Genomic DNA, 17,026 nt, shown 5'->3' with positions numbered 1-17,026 from the left:
ACTGATCGGACATCAGCCATCTGTCACCTGATGGAATAATTCCTCTTATGACACCAGCTTGTGCTTGTTTACAACCTTCGCTGTGAATGACCTTTTGCTCTCTCATAAATACTTTGATAATAATACCACGCAGGCACAACAGCCTGGCGATTCATATTGAAAGCTAAATGAAACCTCCAAGGTCAGGTGGCGTCGGCGCAGTGGGAGGTGTGAATGGTTATTAATGTGACAACAATGAGCACATGGCTCACTTCTGAGCTGAACAGGTTCATAATAGCAGCTGACAATCACGAGGTGGCATCATACTTGTTTCCTATGGTAAAAAGTGCAGCATGTGTGTGTGTGTGTGTGTGTGTGTGTGTGTGTGTGTGTGTGTCAGTTTATATATAATGGTTTGGCAAGGACGTAATGGATTACAACGGCCCATTGCTGTTACCATGGCAATAACTGCCAACAGTAGAGGGATGCACCTGACACTTTCAGGTTAATGGCACATCTGTACAGATGTTTGTTCAGTCCTCAGATCTCACTTGTGTTTTTTGACATATGATGAATTCCTGCATCTGGGCTTCGTGCTCAGTTGGTCTCGACGGAAAAATCTACGAGGAGAATCAGCGGATGAGCAAAAGTGGACCGACGGAAGCGGAGATGTTCATGGTCAGTGCTCGAGATCTATTCTTTATGTAAAGAGCGGAAGTAGGCACCGCGACATCACCCATTGGTTTGTGGACTAGTTTTGAAGCCACAAGGTCCCGTCAGACATGACGGCGACACCTACGTAGATCAGTAGTTTTAAGTAGAAAAGGAATGCTCAGCCTCACTTGACCATTATTTGTGACTTTGATGAAACGTGTGCGTGGGGCAAACAAAGCAAGCTAATTGCTGAGTGCTACATTAACATTAGCAATTCGTACCAACTCAATCTAACCAAAGCTAGCTAGTTTGATAGCTTAACAAAGCTAGCTAGCGTCTAGCAAGCAATTCAACATGATCCTAATAATTAAATAATGTCCTCACACAGCCTGCACAAGATAACAACCATAAACTCATGTTTACAATGTTTACTGAGGGAATAAATCAAGAGAGAAGTAGACTCATTTTCTCCTAGACTTCTATACAACCAGAGGAGTCGCCCCCTGTGGTCCTTTAGAAAGAATGTTACAGTGAGTAACAGTGTTACAGTTACAGTGCATTATATTGATGAACAGTGGGAGCTGCATTCACATGCTCTGACTGTCATGAAAACAGAAGACAGACATTTTGCTGAAATGTGTGCGGAACATTTTATTCATGTTGTACAGCAGTGGAACGTTTCAAATAAAGTCAGCACACTGAGCACAGATAGTGCAAGAAACTGCTACTGTGTAAAGGGAATACTGCTGTTAAAAAGCACCTTATTTGTTTAAAGTGTTTGCGAACCAAATGTTATTGCACTTTTGTTCATATAGCAGTACTTTTAAAATAAAAGTGCGCAATACAGTTGTCCTGAGTTAAAACAGGTAACTAACCGGCTCTGTGAGGAAAGCAACTTATCTATTAACTCACTGTTGCTCTCAAGACGATAGGATTAAAATAATTACAACCACGGCTGCTCTCGGATTCCATAGAAAGTGTCGAGAGGCGGACTTAAAAATTGTTGGTTTGTCTCTTTGTTAGCAACAAAAACATAGACTAACACCATCATTTAACCTTAATTGTCTCTGAATAATGTATAAGTGCAGATTAGCTGTAGTGACATGACCTATATCACCCTGTACATAGTAGATAAAATACAGAACTCGCTGCAATGATGATGCACCTGCTAATTATCCCAATATTACAAGAAAGCAACCTCTTTTGTTTTCTGCCTTAGGTAACATTTTTGTTACGCATTTATTATTTTTGAATGGATTTACATGATCAGTCGCTTAGCTCCAGCAACATGGGGGTACCCAGGAATGTTAGTGCTTGGCTGTGTGTCAGGATAAGGTGCAGCCAAATGATTTTCAATAGCTCCTGGCTGTCACTGCCACAACGTATCACAGATGTTGATGCTGTTCCAAGCCACCTGCTCACCCTATTATTGTCTTTGTACAAGACCTGTAAAGAAACAAGTCAAGTATTACCTGCATTATAAAGAAACAAAGACCTAAAAGACGACGCCAAAAATGATACGTAACATGTTTTGCCGTCGTCGAGGTAACGTCATATGATGCAAAGTGCCGTCACATTTTTATTTCGAGCCCTTGCAGCCTCTTCGTCTCACCCGCTTACCGCGTGACGTCAATTAACTCCACGAAGGTTCAACGTTTAAGCCTTAAGGAGGACCCAGGGCTTTCTTATCCAGCTCATGGAGGCGCACGTATGAGACACGTGTCAATGAAAGTGTGTATAGTGGGATCTTGATTCTATCTGGACAAGAGACACTTGAAATGTCACGTGTTAATGGGATTTTTGTTACAGTACATCAGCAATATAGATTCAAGAGCTTGTTGACTAGCAGTCGTCAACATCAGCCCTGTCGCACATCCTCTGTTGTGTAGCACTTACGACGGTATCAGCTTGGCTGGCAAATCCATATGTGGCAGAAATCGATGGCATGACCACATGGAAACAGACTGGTTCAAGCTCTGCTTCTTTACCGCCCACCAGCTGTTACAAATGGTTACGGCTGGATGGAAGACGGGGGAAACATCTACTATAGTGATGTCAAACTGGAGGGCAGAAGTAATGGATGAGTGGAGAAATGCTGATACACGGACAACAGGAAATGTTGCCTTTGATTTACCACCTCGAGAAAACTCCCATGCAAAGCCACTGGATCATGTAGGCGCTGACAGTCTATGAGAGGGACAATAGCTACTGCAGGTTTGACCGTTCTTTGCTTTAAAAAGGTCACTGTCCAGCAGCTGACTCTTAACGCTCAAATGTCAGAGTGTTCCTGAATGCACCAGTAGCTTTCAAATCAGTCCTCTCTCCCTATTGTGTACCAATGCAATGAAAAGGTCAGCATGATAGATTACCCATCCGAAGAAAGTCTCTGCACACTGATATTAATAGAGCACGGAGATGAGTGAAAAGCAAAAGCTGCCCGGGAGGCAGGAAATCAATAGTAAACATGGAAAATAGGTTTGGAATATGTAAGGTGTACAATGTGTGTCTGCTATGACTAGACAGAAATATTTTCTCTTTTCTTTCACAGTAGTTTTGGAGCCACTGGTAGGAAAAACGTCTGAGCTTTTGAGTACAAAGATTTTTACAAAGAATATTAATATAATATTTCACAGGAGTCCAAGAAAACGGCTGCATCAAGAACAAAATGATTTACAGACAGTAACAACAAGTCTAAAATGTTGGTTAAAGCCATTTTCTCATTCACTCGTGGCCGATAAAGTAAACAGAAATTAAAACATTAGATGACGCATGGTGCAATGTTGTTACCATGACAGCAGAGGTGCAGAAAGGACTTTTAACATGGGGGCAATGAATAAACATTTAGAAAATCTATTTTAAGCCTCTACTACTAACAGAAACATGTTCCACGTGTTGATAATCGTGTTTTGGTGGGGACAAAAGGGAAACTGGCGTCTTGACGAAGCGCTCCAGGGAGCACCACATTGTTGGATCTCTGTCACACTTAAAGGATTGTGGGCGGGTCCTCGGGGGGGGGGGGGGGTGCATTGACCGGGCACATTTATTCATACGATGCACAGATGCATGTCGTGCAAATCTGCATATTTCTGTAATTGCTGAAGTTGGTGCCGTTGACGATGCTCCCCAGCCTTGATGTGTGTATGATGATTGGTTACCAGGATGCATGTTCCTTATTGTCCCGCATTTCCTGTTTGCTTTATCAAAAGATTGGACTTTATTGTCAATTTCCTTCGACCACTATACAGCTGTGGTCTGTGCCTCCAGGCTCTCTGTCCTCTCATACTGTCCTGGATGTTTCCTATTAAGCGGGTGTGCATTGCACTAATGGAGGTGGGGAAGTTAACATTAGTGGGGACAATAAGAGACGAATGCTCGATCAGAGCGTTTTACAAAAGATGGCGGTTGGTTTGTCACATAGTCGTCTATATATATATATATATATATATATATATATATATATATATATATATATATATATATATATATATATATATATATATAAGTGCAGTGTATGTAGAACCACTTCCCTAAACTTTGTCTCACGACCCTGTCTCCCACTAAATTACTTTCCCAGACAACTGAACTGTGTTCACAATTAAGTGTACAGGGAAATGTAAGCTTTAAACACCAGGTCCATTGAAACAGAACAAAGCCACTTGATTAGGTTCAGCAAAACATCAGCATTTGGCTTAAAATAGGTACGTTTGTCACCATCTCTTACTCGGCACATGAAATTACTTGGCGTCTTCTAATGTGAAGTTGTCTTACCCTGTTGCTGCCGCTTCCTTCGAATAAAGATTACTGTGTCGGGAGACATAACGGTAGATAAGAAGCTTTACCTGCAGTTATTTCACTCACCCTCAGTTCCCTCAGTAAGCTCCACGTCCCTCATGCCCTCTCCATGCAGGACCTCACCCAAACTGAGCTACCCTCACTGCATATAAACAGTGCAAGCTGCCGGTTGTCGTCCACGTTTTGTTTTGCCACAAGAACTCGTGATGATGACAATTTGTATTTACAGCATCTAAAAATGACGTTCCCCTTCAACAAAAGTGCAGATTTTTCAAAACTCTGTAGAAGTCTGTGTGGGAAGAGCTTGGAGTGAAACGCGGCACTGTCGCCCAGGAGACTGCTGTTCTCGTCCTGTTTGAAACCAAAAGTCAATGTTGACTTATTTCAATTTTAAATAACGTAACAAACATACTTTAACATGCATAAACCATGATGTTTAACTGAACATAGCTGAGTAGTTTTGTTGCATTTCTGTTTACTTTTGTTTCGATTTACAACCTTAACCACGTGTTTTAAACTCGCGACTGTAATCCAGGAGAAAATATTTCCCAAAAAACCTTGGTATGTGTTGTCTTTCAGAGGTTTCAGGTTTGCTACAAGCTTCAGCTGGCCTTTGCATCGGCGCCATTCACAACGTCTTCGAATTCAACTGTAATATCTGTGCTGTGTTCAGCAGCCGGAGCTTCTCGCTTAATCTGCATAAAGGAACAGGTATGAAAGACATTCATATACATGCATGACTCATAATAACCCATGCATCAACAGGAAACCTGATCAACAGGCATCAACAGGAAACCTGATTACATTCTGTTAGAGGTGGTTTCAATCGAGAGCTCTCATGAGTCACCGTACTCCGGATCCTCCCGTGGCTCCCATACAGCTTCTGTATCTATATTGTTTTCATATTCCAGATGTATTGATTATAAATGTCTTACATATTTCATATATACATATAGATACTTTCACCTTGCTCGAGGATATCAGGAATCTACCCTGTTGGTATGTTGTTTGAACATACATTTATATACACTTGTATACACTCTAGAGTGTATTCTTACATTCATATCAGACAGGAGTCCTCATGACACTGTAGGTGTAGCGTGTCACCATGACGGAGCACACCCGGCTGTGTTTTAGCTCGTTAAGCCACACGAAGTCACGATAAGCTCATTTTCTCCTGTTTGGTTCCAACTGGGGATTTATTTCCGTAATGATTCAACATTATGTTCACATGATCTTTACATCATCCCCTCTGAATAAAACATTCAGTCATTTAATGCGTGCAATTGAGCTACTTTACGCTTTTAATTAAATGTGGCAATGTGCTGGCACCTATCGTCTACTTTACATTTGTCCCATTTTCTCATTACAGAAAAAAATAAATCTAAATGTCCAATTCAGTTTGTTTTGTGTCATTGTGAAATCTGACAGTGCCTTTCATGTGGGCATTTTTTTTCTGTGGCTTGTTAAGCTGTTTTCACATGAAGCCTTTAAGAATCAAGTTTTTTTTTTTTTTAACAGGGCCACCAATAGAGTTTCTTTGAATCTGTGCACCACAGTGATGGACTGTATCTAATGTATTCACATCCGCACACAGAGCTGATCCCAGGCCGGTCCGCAGAGGACCAGCGCCTCCTACAGGCTGAATGCATAAAGTGTCTCTCAGGGAGACGATGAGGGATGATGAGTCCATTTGAGCAGGAGAGACTAGAGCAACACTGGAGTAGAGCTTTTATTCCCTATAGGAGCTCCAGGACCAGGTGTTCTGAATCCACTAATCTGAACGGGAAATCATGGACCCACAAATTAAAGCATCACCATCAAGCCTGGATTAACCCTCCAGGAAAAATTAACTGTGGACCCCGAATGAAGTTTTATAATCTCATGACCAGGGGTTTAGCCTACCGAAGCATGTGGACCAAACAAATGTGGAATGTCTGGTCTTTACCTTTGACTTTAATTAGTAGATGTGGCCGTCATGCAGCAGAGGGATAGAAGCACGTTTTCTCAGAATTGAATGAGGGGGCTGTGCACAATTAATGCATGTGGCATTCATTAATCAAGCTGTTACACACTGAAGTTTATTCAGTGAAATGACAAAGTGGCCGATGCTTCGGATGAGTCCAACACATTCAAAGCTCACTGTACATTTTAATTTTCAGCAAAAGTCAAAATCCCATTTCCTCTGGAGAATCACAAGACTCTAGAGGAGAATCACAAGATTCTAGAGGAGAATCACAAGACTCTAGAGGAGAATCACAAGACTCTAGAGGAGAATCACTAGACTCTAGAGGAGAATCACTAGACTCTAGAGGAGAATCACTAGACTCTAGAGAAGAATCACTAAACTCTAGAGGAGAATCACTAGACTCTAAAGGAAAATCACAAGACTCTAGAGAAGAATCACTAGACTCCAGAGGAGAATCACTAGACTCTAGAGGAGAATCACAAGACTCTATAGAAGAATCACAAGACTCTAGAGAAGAATCACTAGACTCTAGAGGAGAATCACAAGACTCTAGAGAAGAATCACTAGACTCCAGAGGAGAATCACTAGACTCTAGAGGAGAATCACAAGACTCTAGAGGAGAATCACTAGACTCTAAAGGAGAATCACAATACTCTAGAGAAGAATCACTAGACTCCAGAGGAGAATCACTAGACTCTAGAGGAGAATCACAAGACTCTAGAGGAGAATCACAAGACTCTAGAAGAGAATCACTAGACTCTAGAGGAGAATCACAAGACTCTAGAGGAGAATCACTAGACTCTAGAGGAGAATCACAAGACTCTAGAGGAGAATCACTAGACTCTAGAGGAGAATCACTAGACTCTAGAGGAGAATCACAAGACTCTAGAGGAGAATCACTAGACTCTAGAGAAGAATCACTAGACTCTAAAGGAGAATCACAAGACTCTAGAGAAGAATCACTAAACTCTAGAGAAGAATCACTAGACTCCAGAGGAGAATCACTAGACTCTAGAGGAGAATCACAAGACTCTATAGAAGAATCACAAGACTCTAGAGGAGAATCACAAGACTCTAGAGGAGAATCACTAGACTCTAGAGGAGAATCACTAGACTCTAGAGGAGAATCACAAGACTCTAGAGGAGAATCACTAGACTCTAGAGGAGAATCACTCGACTCTAGAGGAGAATCACTAGACTCTAGAGGAGAATCACTAGACTCTAGAGGAGAATCACAAGACTCTAGAGGAGAATCACTAGACTCTAAAGGAGAATCACAAGACTCTAGAGGAGAATCACTAGACTCTAGAGGAGAATCACTAGACTCTAAAGGAGAATCACAAGACTCTAGAGAAGAATCACTAAACTCTAGAGAAGAATCACTAGACTCCAGAGGAGAATCACTAGACTCTAGAGGAGAATCACAAGACTCTATAGAAGAATCACAAGACTCTAGAGGAGAATCACAAGACTCTAGAGGAGAATCACTAGACTCTAGAGGAGAATCACTAGACTCTAGAGGAGAATCACAAGACTCTAGAGGAGAATCACAAGACTCTAGAGGAGAATCACTCGACTCTAGAGGAGAATCACTAGACTCTAGAGGAGAATCACTAGACTCTAGAGGAGAATCACAAGACTCTAGAGGAGAATCACTAGACTCTAAAGGAGAATCACAAGACTCTAGAGAAGAATCACTAAACTCTAGAGAAGAATCACTAGACTCCAGAGAAGAATCACTAAACTCTAGAGAAGAATCACTAGACTCCAGAGGAGAATCACTAGACTCTAGAGGAGAATCACTAGACTCTAAAGGAGAATCACAAGACTCTAGAGAAGAATCACTAGACTCCAGAGGAGAATCACTAGACTCTAGAGGAGAATCACAAGACTCTATAAAAGAATCACAAGACTCTAGAGGAGAATCACTAGACTCTAAAGGAGAATCACAAGACTCTAGAGAAGAATCACTAGACTCCAGAGGAGAATCACTAGACTCTAGAGGAGAATCACAAGACTCTATAAAAGAATCACAAGACTCTAGAGGAGAATCACTAGACTCTAAAGGAGAATCACAAGACTCTAGAGAAGAATCACTAGACTCCAGAGGAGAATCACTAGACTCTAGAGGAGAATCACAAGACTCTATAGAAGAATCACAAGACTCTAGAGGAGAATCACTAGACTCTAAAGGAGAATCACAAGACTCTAGAGAAGAATCACTAGACTCCAGAGGAGAATCACTAGACTCTAGAGGAGAATCACAAGACTCTATAAAAGAATCACAAGACTCTAGAGGAGAATCACTAGACTCTAAAGGAGAATCACAAGACTCTAGAGAAGAATCACTAGACTCCAGAGGAGAATCACTAGACTCTAGAGGAGAATCACAAGACTCTATAAAAGAATCACAAGACTCTAGAGGAGAATCACAAGACTCTAGAGGAGAATCACTAGACTCTAGAAGAGAATCACAAGACTCTAGAGAAGAATCACTAGACTCTAGAGGAAAATCACAAGACTCTAGAGGAGAATCACTAGACTCTAGAGGAGAATCACAAGACTCTAGAGAAGAATCACTAGACTCTAGAGGAGAATCACAAGACTCTAGAGAAGAATCACTAGACTCTAGAGGAGAATCACTAGACTCTAGAGTAGAATCACAAGACTCTAGAGGAGAATCACTAGACTATAGAGAAGAATCACAAGACTCTGGAGGAGAATCACAAGACTATAGAGGAGAATTACTAGACTCTAGAGGAGAATCAGCTCATCAGCAACACTGGCAACACCAGGGCCCTGTGTGTCAGTGCTCTCTCTTAAAAACCTTCTTATGCTGTGTTCACACCAAACGCAACGCAAATTTTTTCGAGCGAGTAGATTACATACAAAGTCTATGCACAGACGCGAATGGACGCAAAATTTGCACGAGGTTGTGTCACAAAAGCCTATCAGCGTTGAGATTCTTCTCCTGTCATCACGGACGCAAATTAACAGAGATGATCCCCCGAGTAACGCAACGCGGAAATTCGCTTTGCGTTTGGTGTGAACGCAGCATTAGAGCTCAGTTGCTGCCTCTCTCTCCTCCCTGAGACACCCATTTGATTTTTGGTTGACATTGTGGTTTCTGTATCTGTGCCATACAACATTGCATACACACTTTTCCACTCGTGCACTCAACTGCTGAACTTACTGACTCCACATGTCAAGACCTTCAAACTCCGATGATGCTTGCTGTAGTGTGCTGACAGCATGGAGTTTATCTAATCCATCCATCCATTTATTAGCTAGGGTCTTTGGGGCTGGAGCTGATTCCCCAGGACTTGATGGATTGTTAAGCGATATTCTCTCATATCCAAAACAACGGTGGATATCCAAGTCCTTCATAATGTTTAACGGTATGTTTGTTTTTCCTTCTGACCAGAAATGTGGGCTTTTCTTTTGGGCGTGCATCTCTACTTCAGCTTTACAAACTATTGGCTAGTTGAGCTCAACTATTGGTTCAACGCACAGAACTGGTTGTAAACAGGGAAGAGGCCGTGTGTCGCAAAGTGCCGTAAGAAAATAAACCTTTTAAGGCGCATATTCTGAATGTACTGTATACATGTCCAAAGAATGCATATTCCACATATTGTGATCTGAAAAAGCTCCATTCAGCAAAAAAAAGCCTAATTCAGAATATCAAAATGTAACATGATGTTTACATGAGCCATATCAAATTCAAAATATTGTCATATTCGGAATAATAGTGGAATCTGAGTGTCCATATAAATATAGTCAGTGTTCCTCCGGACAATCCACATCCACATGACACACCGTCTAAGAAGTTTTCAGTGGAACTACTTTCTGCCGAGGAAATAGTCCCTTTGAAAACGGGACAGTGTGGTCTGTTGAAAACCACATTGTACAATGGCTCACAAAACCTCACCCATGAGGGATGGGCCACAATATGGTGTGACAAACAACATAAAATGTACATAATACAAAGAATTATTCTTTATTACTGGAAACTCATAAATCTTACCTGAGCATCCTGAACTGTGGTGTACATTGATACTCGTGAAATAACCGGTCCACACAGAAATACACATTTTCTCTAAGAACTTGAGATGCAAATGTCAAGAACTGCCAGCAGTGTGAGGAGCAATTAATCATAAAGAACAGCTATAGAAGGATAACACAATGAATTATGAGTCCCTTTTCTTAGGCACTGTCTGCCACCCACACACCACTCCGGATCCAAACAGAAAGTGAACTTGGGAGAGAATACATTCTTTACACCCGTCGACCTCTGGCCATCCATCTCGACTCAGAGAATATAATTAAATGTGTGCGTGGACAATGCAACAGTGTTCCTCAGGTTTGACAGAGGAGATGTGAAAGGACCAGGATGTACCTGTAAACAGAGCTGCAATAAACAGAAGTTTATTTTGAAAAGACTGCATGCGTGAGCAGAAATTGACGCGTGTGGCTGGCTTTAGTAGGAAAATGAGGAGTAACGTTTTCGTACGGTATCATATGAACCGTTGTATGAGGATACGTTGAACATGTTTACGTGGCAATGCAGTCTACACTGCAATATGTGATTATGTAATAAATAGTAATGCAGACTTGATGTTCTCTAGGAGTCTCACACTGTATGGAAGCCAGTAGATGGCTGGAACAGCAGCATGCTTTGTTCAGTGATCTGAAGTCTTTGTGATTTTCAGCAAGCTTCCTGTTAGGGCTGTCTAACGCATTCATTTCTGTTCATTATAAAAACCTTAAAAATGCAAATGAACACATATATTATTTAATGTTAAATAAATTCCAACCGGTCAGTTCATTAATTATATGTCAGATAGTTCAAAACAAATACTCCTCTGGACATATTTTAGGCTAAATGATAAGCTTTTGTTTTTTTGAAAAATTATTGAAATTTAAACAATTTATTGATTTCTAATTCTCCTTTTTGATATGTCTATTCATTGCTTTACTTGGGTCACAGTGATGTAATGTTTTTGAGTGGAAATATCTTCATTTGGGAGCTTTTCCAAGCTAACATTGATGCAATCAATTGTGAATAAATAAAGTTATGGAGTTATAGGTAGGCCAAATGTCCTGATAATTTAAAGGTATACTACCTATTTGGCAGAATGACCAGTTATTCAAGTATATATGATATCAATTGATTATTACAGATGCTTTAGCATTTAGTTACCTAGTCAGTTTATACACAGCTGAACACAGTACAGGTGCAACATTTCTCTCTGACAAGTATTAAGTGGCATAAAATGGAAACCCTCAAGTATTTTACTTAAATATTGTACTTCCTGTACTTGATGTACTTGATTGAATTCCACCGCTGTTATTCGTCACAAAGAAAAACACACACACACTCGTTCGTGACATTAAGACAACTGTTTATTAGAGAGCAGATTATCAATGCTTAGCGTTTCAATTTCACAGGTTTGGATTAGTTGTCGTCCGGCTATTAGTCTCGCACACGGTGCTGAGAGCTGAACGTCATGTTACAGACGAGCTTGAGGTGGATTCCTCTGATGAACTCAGTGATCACACCTGACCTACAGGATGTCAGTTTTCTGTAAGTACACGATTTTTAACGGTCATACAGGCAAACGTATAAAATAAACAATATATATTCTGTAACGTACTTTACACTGGTTAGAAATGAGACGATGAAGGTAGAGCCATGGGGGGGGGGGGGAGGTCTCACGTGGGGATCTCCGCCCCCCCTGACCCAGATTTCGTAGACCCCACTCGCTGATATATAAATATAGTTTTAAACATGTTTTTGTTCAATATGAATGGGGAAACCCGACTCCTTCTCGTTGCTCCGTTCTAAGCGCTGAGATCGACTTGGTGACGGATGAGTTCCGGCGACGCGCAACTGGCAGAGAAGAACGCCGGCGTCGGCGGAACGGGAGACGAAAACCTCTGAGGCAGTACAATTTCAATGGATCGGACAATTTGGAACTGGTTCTGGATTTCCCATGCCCTTTCTCAGCCCTGCGTTGAAACAATGTACCGGTTCTTTTAACGGATCACTCCTAAAGCCAGCTTCAAGTCTATTCGGATTTTCACGCCGCTTCTGAAAACAGTGAAAAGGAAAATGGCACTAATGATTGGAACTGTGTACACGACAACAGTAGGTGCAGCAGGTCAAACACGGGTCCGTAAGCTACTAACCCAAGTTGAGACAAACACGAATGTCCCTTTGGACCCGCTGGTCCTTTCCCGAGCCTCTGCACACTGATGTCAGACCTGCTATTTGTGATATTGGTATCGGAGCAACTCTAATAAAGAGTCGATGTGCTGCAGAGCTCGAGTTGCCATCGTTTTCGTCAAAACCCGCCGTGTTCCGAGGTCAAGAACCAACTGAAGCGGCTTTTCTTGACGCGGGTGTGAAATGCCATGGATACCGCCCCCCCCCCCCCCCCCCCCCCCCTCTCCACACATGACCAGCACCTCGGAGTCCTCGTGTCCACCATGTCCCCATGTCCCGTCTTTGACAATGCGTTTTTGTTGGCATCAAGAGAGCGCAGGAAGCGGAGCGGCGTTACTGCGGCGGGGTGCAGCGGTGGCTCTTGTACGTCCCCAGGTGGCGGAAGCTGCGTCCGCACTGCTGGCAGCAGTACGGCGTGGCGCCGCTGTGGATCCTCTGGTGGGTGTACAGGTTGCCCAGCTCTTTGAAGCGCCTGCCGCACTGCGGGCAGGCGTACGGGCTCTCGCCGGTGTGCACCCGCTGGTGTCTCTTGAGTCCCGATAGCACCGAGAAACCTTTCCCGCACTGGAGGCAGGGAAAGGGGCTCTGGGCCCCGCTGTGCACCAGCCTGTGGCTTTTTAAGCGGGCCGCGTGGCGGAACCGCTCCCCGCACTCCGGACACATGAAGGGCTTCTCTCCCGTGTGGATCCGCTGGTGCTGCCGCAGGTTGCCGAGGTAGTTAAAGTGGCGGCCGCAGACCCCGCAGCCGTACCCGCCCTCGATTTTAATCTCCTTTTTCACCGCTCCCCCTCCGAGGCCAGCGGCGCCGGCCCCTACTGCCGCGTCCTGGTCCCGGTCCTGGTCCCCTCCGCTCCTCCTGGAGTCGCGGTCTCCGTCTTCCACGGCGGGCGCGGCAGAGCAGGTGGACTGCAGAACCTGGAGGGCCTGGGCGCCGGCGGAGTCCGAGTGTATCAGTTTGACGTGTTCCTCGAGGAACACGGAGTCGGGGCAGAAGGTTCCGCACAGAGAGCAGATGTAGGTGTGGCCGGGGAACTGCTGGCCTGAAACCACAAAGAAAAACTACAAATCACACAACTCCAGTCGTCCGAGTGAATACAGGCGGAAATAAAGCACGGCGTGTTTAAGAAGAGGTATACAAAGTATTCATAGAGACTGTATATCAAAACTGAATGAATACAGTTTGATACAGATTCACTTTTTGAATTTGATGATGTTGTTCTTTCATATTTGTTAATGTTACAACAAGGAACAAGACACCTTTAGAGAGCTCACGTGTGATTATTACTCCTGTACATCGATAGAAGTGACATCAAGACCCCAAAGTTACTTCTTCTAGGATCAGATAGTTCCTGATTTTATAAATTGTATTTGTATTTTATTTAGGCAAAGAGGTTAATAACAGCTGCTTGTGTTTCCACAGAAAGGGCTCGTCTATGTTTAGCCTATCGAGCGGCTGGTAGACTTTGGAATCCAGTGGGGAATTAATGTCCAACCCTGAGTTTATAACAGGAGCTTATAACACGTTCACTCCGTCTTGTTTTTGTCGTGTTCTCACCAACCTGCCACAGGCCGGTCTGCGCTGCCCTCCAGCGGACTCCCTCCCTCCCCCGGAGAGCTCTGGGGCCCCATGCTGAACTCGGAGGGCTGGACGTGTGACAGCGGGGCCTGGACCTGCTCCAGTCCACCCCCCTCCCTCCTCGGCGACACGTCCCCCCCCTCATCATCATCATCATCATCATCATCATCCTCCTCATCCTCATCACCATCGTCCTCCATCTTGCCGGTTGGGGTGTCCTCACACTCGGGCTCCTTCATGACTGGGGGGAAAATATGATCACATGAAAATTATACTGCATGAATTTACTCTTTGTGTTTTTCCTATTCTATCAGATACTCTTTACTTTGTATATATATATAGATATTTATATGTATGTGTGTGTATAATAAACATTATGAGATCATGTTTATTATACATTGTGTGTAATGAGATAATAATCAAAAAGTGCAAAAGTCCAAATTATGGAGTAATGATATGTATATCAGAAGTAATATGTTTGTTATGAATATGAATCTATAAAGTTGTGTTAGTCTACATGGGTGCAGTGTGTACACAGTGTGTGTGTTTTCACAGTGTAGCAACACTGTGCTCACCCTTCAGGTCTGAAGAATACATCGGCGCTATCCACTCGTAGTCGTACATCCGCTTGCTGCCGGAGGGGAGCATACTGAAGAGGTCATCGGTGGCGGACTCGGAGTCTCCGGGCCCGGGCCCGGAGCCGGCCATGCCGCCGTCCGGCCACAGGTTGAGGGAGTGCGGGTCCGGATCCGGGCGAGCCTCCCTGTCGCCGCTGGCTTGGCTGCTCTGGTCTCCGTCCATGTCAACGCCCCCCCTCGAGTTCTTGTCTTTCATCAGATAGTCGCAGATCGCGTCTATATTCTCCTTCTTCACACCGGGCATAACAGCCTTGGCTCTCCTCGGATCGACGCTGTTGTGTTTGTTTCCGGAGCCGAAGTCGTGTTTTTTGAAGGCAACGTCTGCAGACGGCTCCATGGTCGCGACGCCGGGGAAAGGGTCCCCCCTGCCGTCCCTCTGGACCGTATCCAGTCTCACCTTTAACACCTCGATCTCCTCGGTTTTCTCGCGCAGCTCCATCTTCAGGACTCGTATCCTGATGCTGACCATTTTGCGGATCTCCGACAGCGCCGTCTCCAGCACCGCGGCGATGTTTCTGCCGAGGTGCTCGGTGATGTCGCTGACCGAGCAGAGCAGCTCCTCGTCGTGCTCCAGCTCCAGGAAATCGCCCTCGGCTCGGCTCGCTGACCCGGGGGGCTCCATGAAGGTGCCGTGGAGCTCAGGGGACAGGCCGGTTTCGACGAAACTGTGGTTTCTTTTGCGACTCATGAATTAGCTTGGCTAGGAGCTCTATTCTCTGAGTTTGGTTAGCTAAAAGCTACTCTACGAGCTAATGTTTGGATGATGCTGAAAGACAGTTATGTTTGTCAGAGTAGCACCGGATGTAGGAGAAACCTGGCTTCTGCTGCTGCTTCTTCTTCTTCTCTTGTGTTTACGGCGGTTGGCAAACAGCTTTTGGGTGCATTACCGCCACCCACGAACCTGGAGTGTGAACTAAGGATATACGTTTTCTAATACGAAAAAAAAACAAACATATACAATAAAAATAAATACATAAAATCAATTAAATTCTCAAATTGTACTTAGTCTTATTGACTCTAACCATTTGTCACTCAAGCTTTTCTTTACATTACTTTCTTCTCTCGCTGACTCGTGCCTACATGACAGTAAAACACCACTCTCTCTGGCCTGACGTCCTCTACCCACTGTAAGGCAATAACTACGGCCATCATCTCACATGTAAACACAGATAAATCATCGCTGAGTCTTTTCCCACACTCATAATGGAATTCTGGGATTACTGCTGCTGCTGCTGTTCTACCAGTGTTAGGGTCTTTAGATCCATCTGTATAAATCTGAATTTAATTGTGGTAATTCTTCCTGATGTATGACTTGGAAGATCTTACAGTTTCCCCCACTTTCATCTCTCATCAGTTCACGGAGGCCAAGATCAATTTCAGGCTGTGGCAGTAACCAAGGAGGAACAGCTGGCAGAACCACAGTTGGAGACTAACTCCTATCTAACTCACTAGCCTTCTCCTTAGCAACCCAACCAAAGCTCTTTGTTGGCCTCATGTTCCCAGCATGGCTCAGTTGCATTGATTGTTGGATGGTTGTTATCTCCTTGTAAACTGACCCAATATGTCATCATGATCTGGATTCTTATCAACTCCAATGGAATTTCCCCCATTTCTACCTGCAATGCCGGCACCAATGTTGTTTTAAAGGCCCCACTACATATCCGTAATGCTTGTGCTTGTGTTACATCCAATTTTCCCAAAAAGGTTTTTAGACGCCAACCTATAAGCCACACAGCCATAGTCTATTACTGATCTTATCAGACCCATATACATATACTGTATATATATATATATATATATATATATATATATATATATATATATATATATATATACGTGTATATATATATATATATATAAAATAAATGTAAAAAGGTTGAAAGCTATATATATATACGTATATATATATATATATATATATATACGTATATATATATATATATATATATATATATACGTATATATATATATACGTATGTATATATATATATATACATATATATATATATATGTGTATATATATATATAGCTTTCAACCTTTTTACATTTTTTTAAAAGGTATATATATATATATATACGTATATATATATATATATATATACGTATATATATATATATATATATATATATATACGTATATATATATATACGTATATATATATATATATATATATGGATCCAATAGCATGTCT

At 42.8% G+C, this 17,026-nt stretch overlaps 1 protein-coding gene across 1 annotated transcript; it reads right to left on the bottom strand.

The window, feature by feature from the left end:
- Positions 1–11,779: 11,779 nt before the first annotated feature.
- On the bottom strand, positions 11,780–15,668 carry LOC137871528 (zinc finger protein 16-like). The gene is made up of 3 exons (XM_068709373.1): positions 14,772–15,668; positions 14,180–14,437; positions 11,780–13,660 (listed from the first exon to the last, which is right to left on the bottom strand). Exons 1-3 carry the CDS (start codon positions 15,520–15,522, stop codon positions 12,954–12,956), a joined length of 1,716 nt encoding a protein of 571 aa, XP_068565474.1. The 5' UTR covers positions 15,523–15,668; the 3' UTR covers positions 11,780–12,953.
- Between the last annotated feature and the right edge of the window lie 1,358 nt (positions 15,669–17,026).

The sequence above is a fragment of the Cebidichthys violaceus genome, unplaced genomic scaffold, assembly GCF_023349555.1.
Source record: "Cebidichthys violaceus isolate CVI_PGR_0920_01 unplaced genomic scaffold, fCebVio1.0.p SCAF_145, whole genome shotgun sequence".
NCBI lineage: Eukaryota > Metazoa > Chordata > Actinopteri > Perciformes > Stichaeidae > Cebidichthys > Cebidichthys violaceus.
This window is presented reverse-complemented; position numbering and strand designations above follow the sequence as displayed.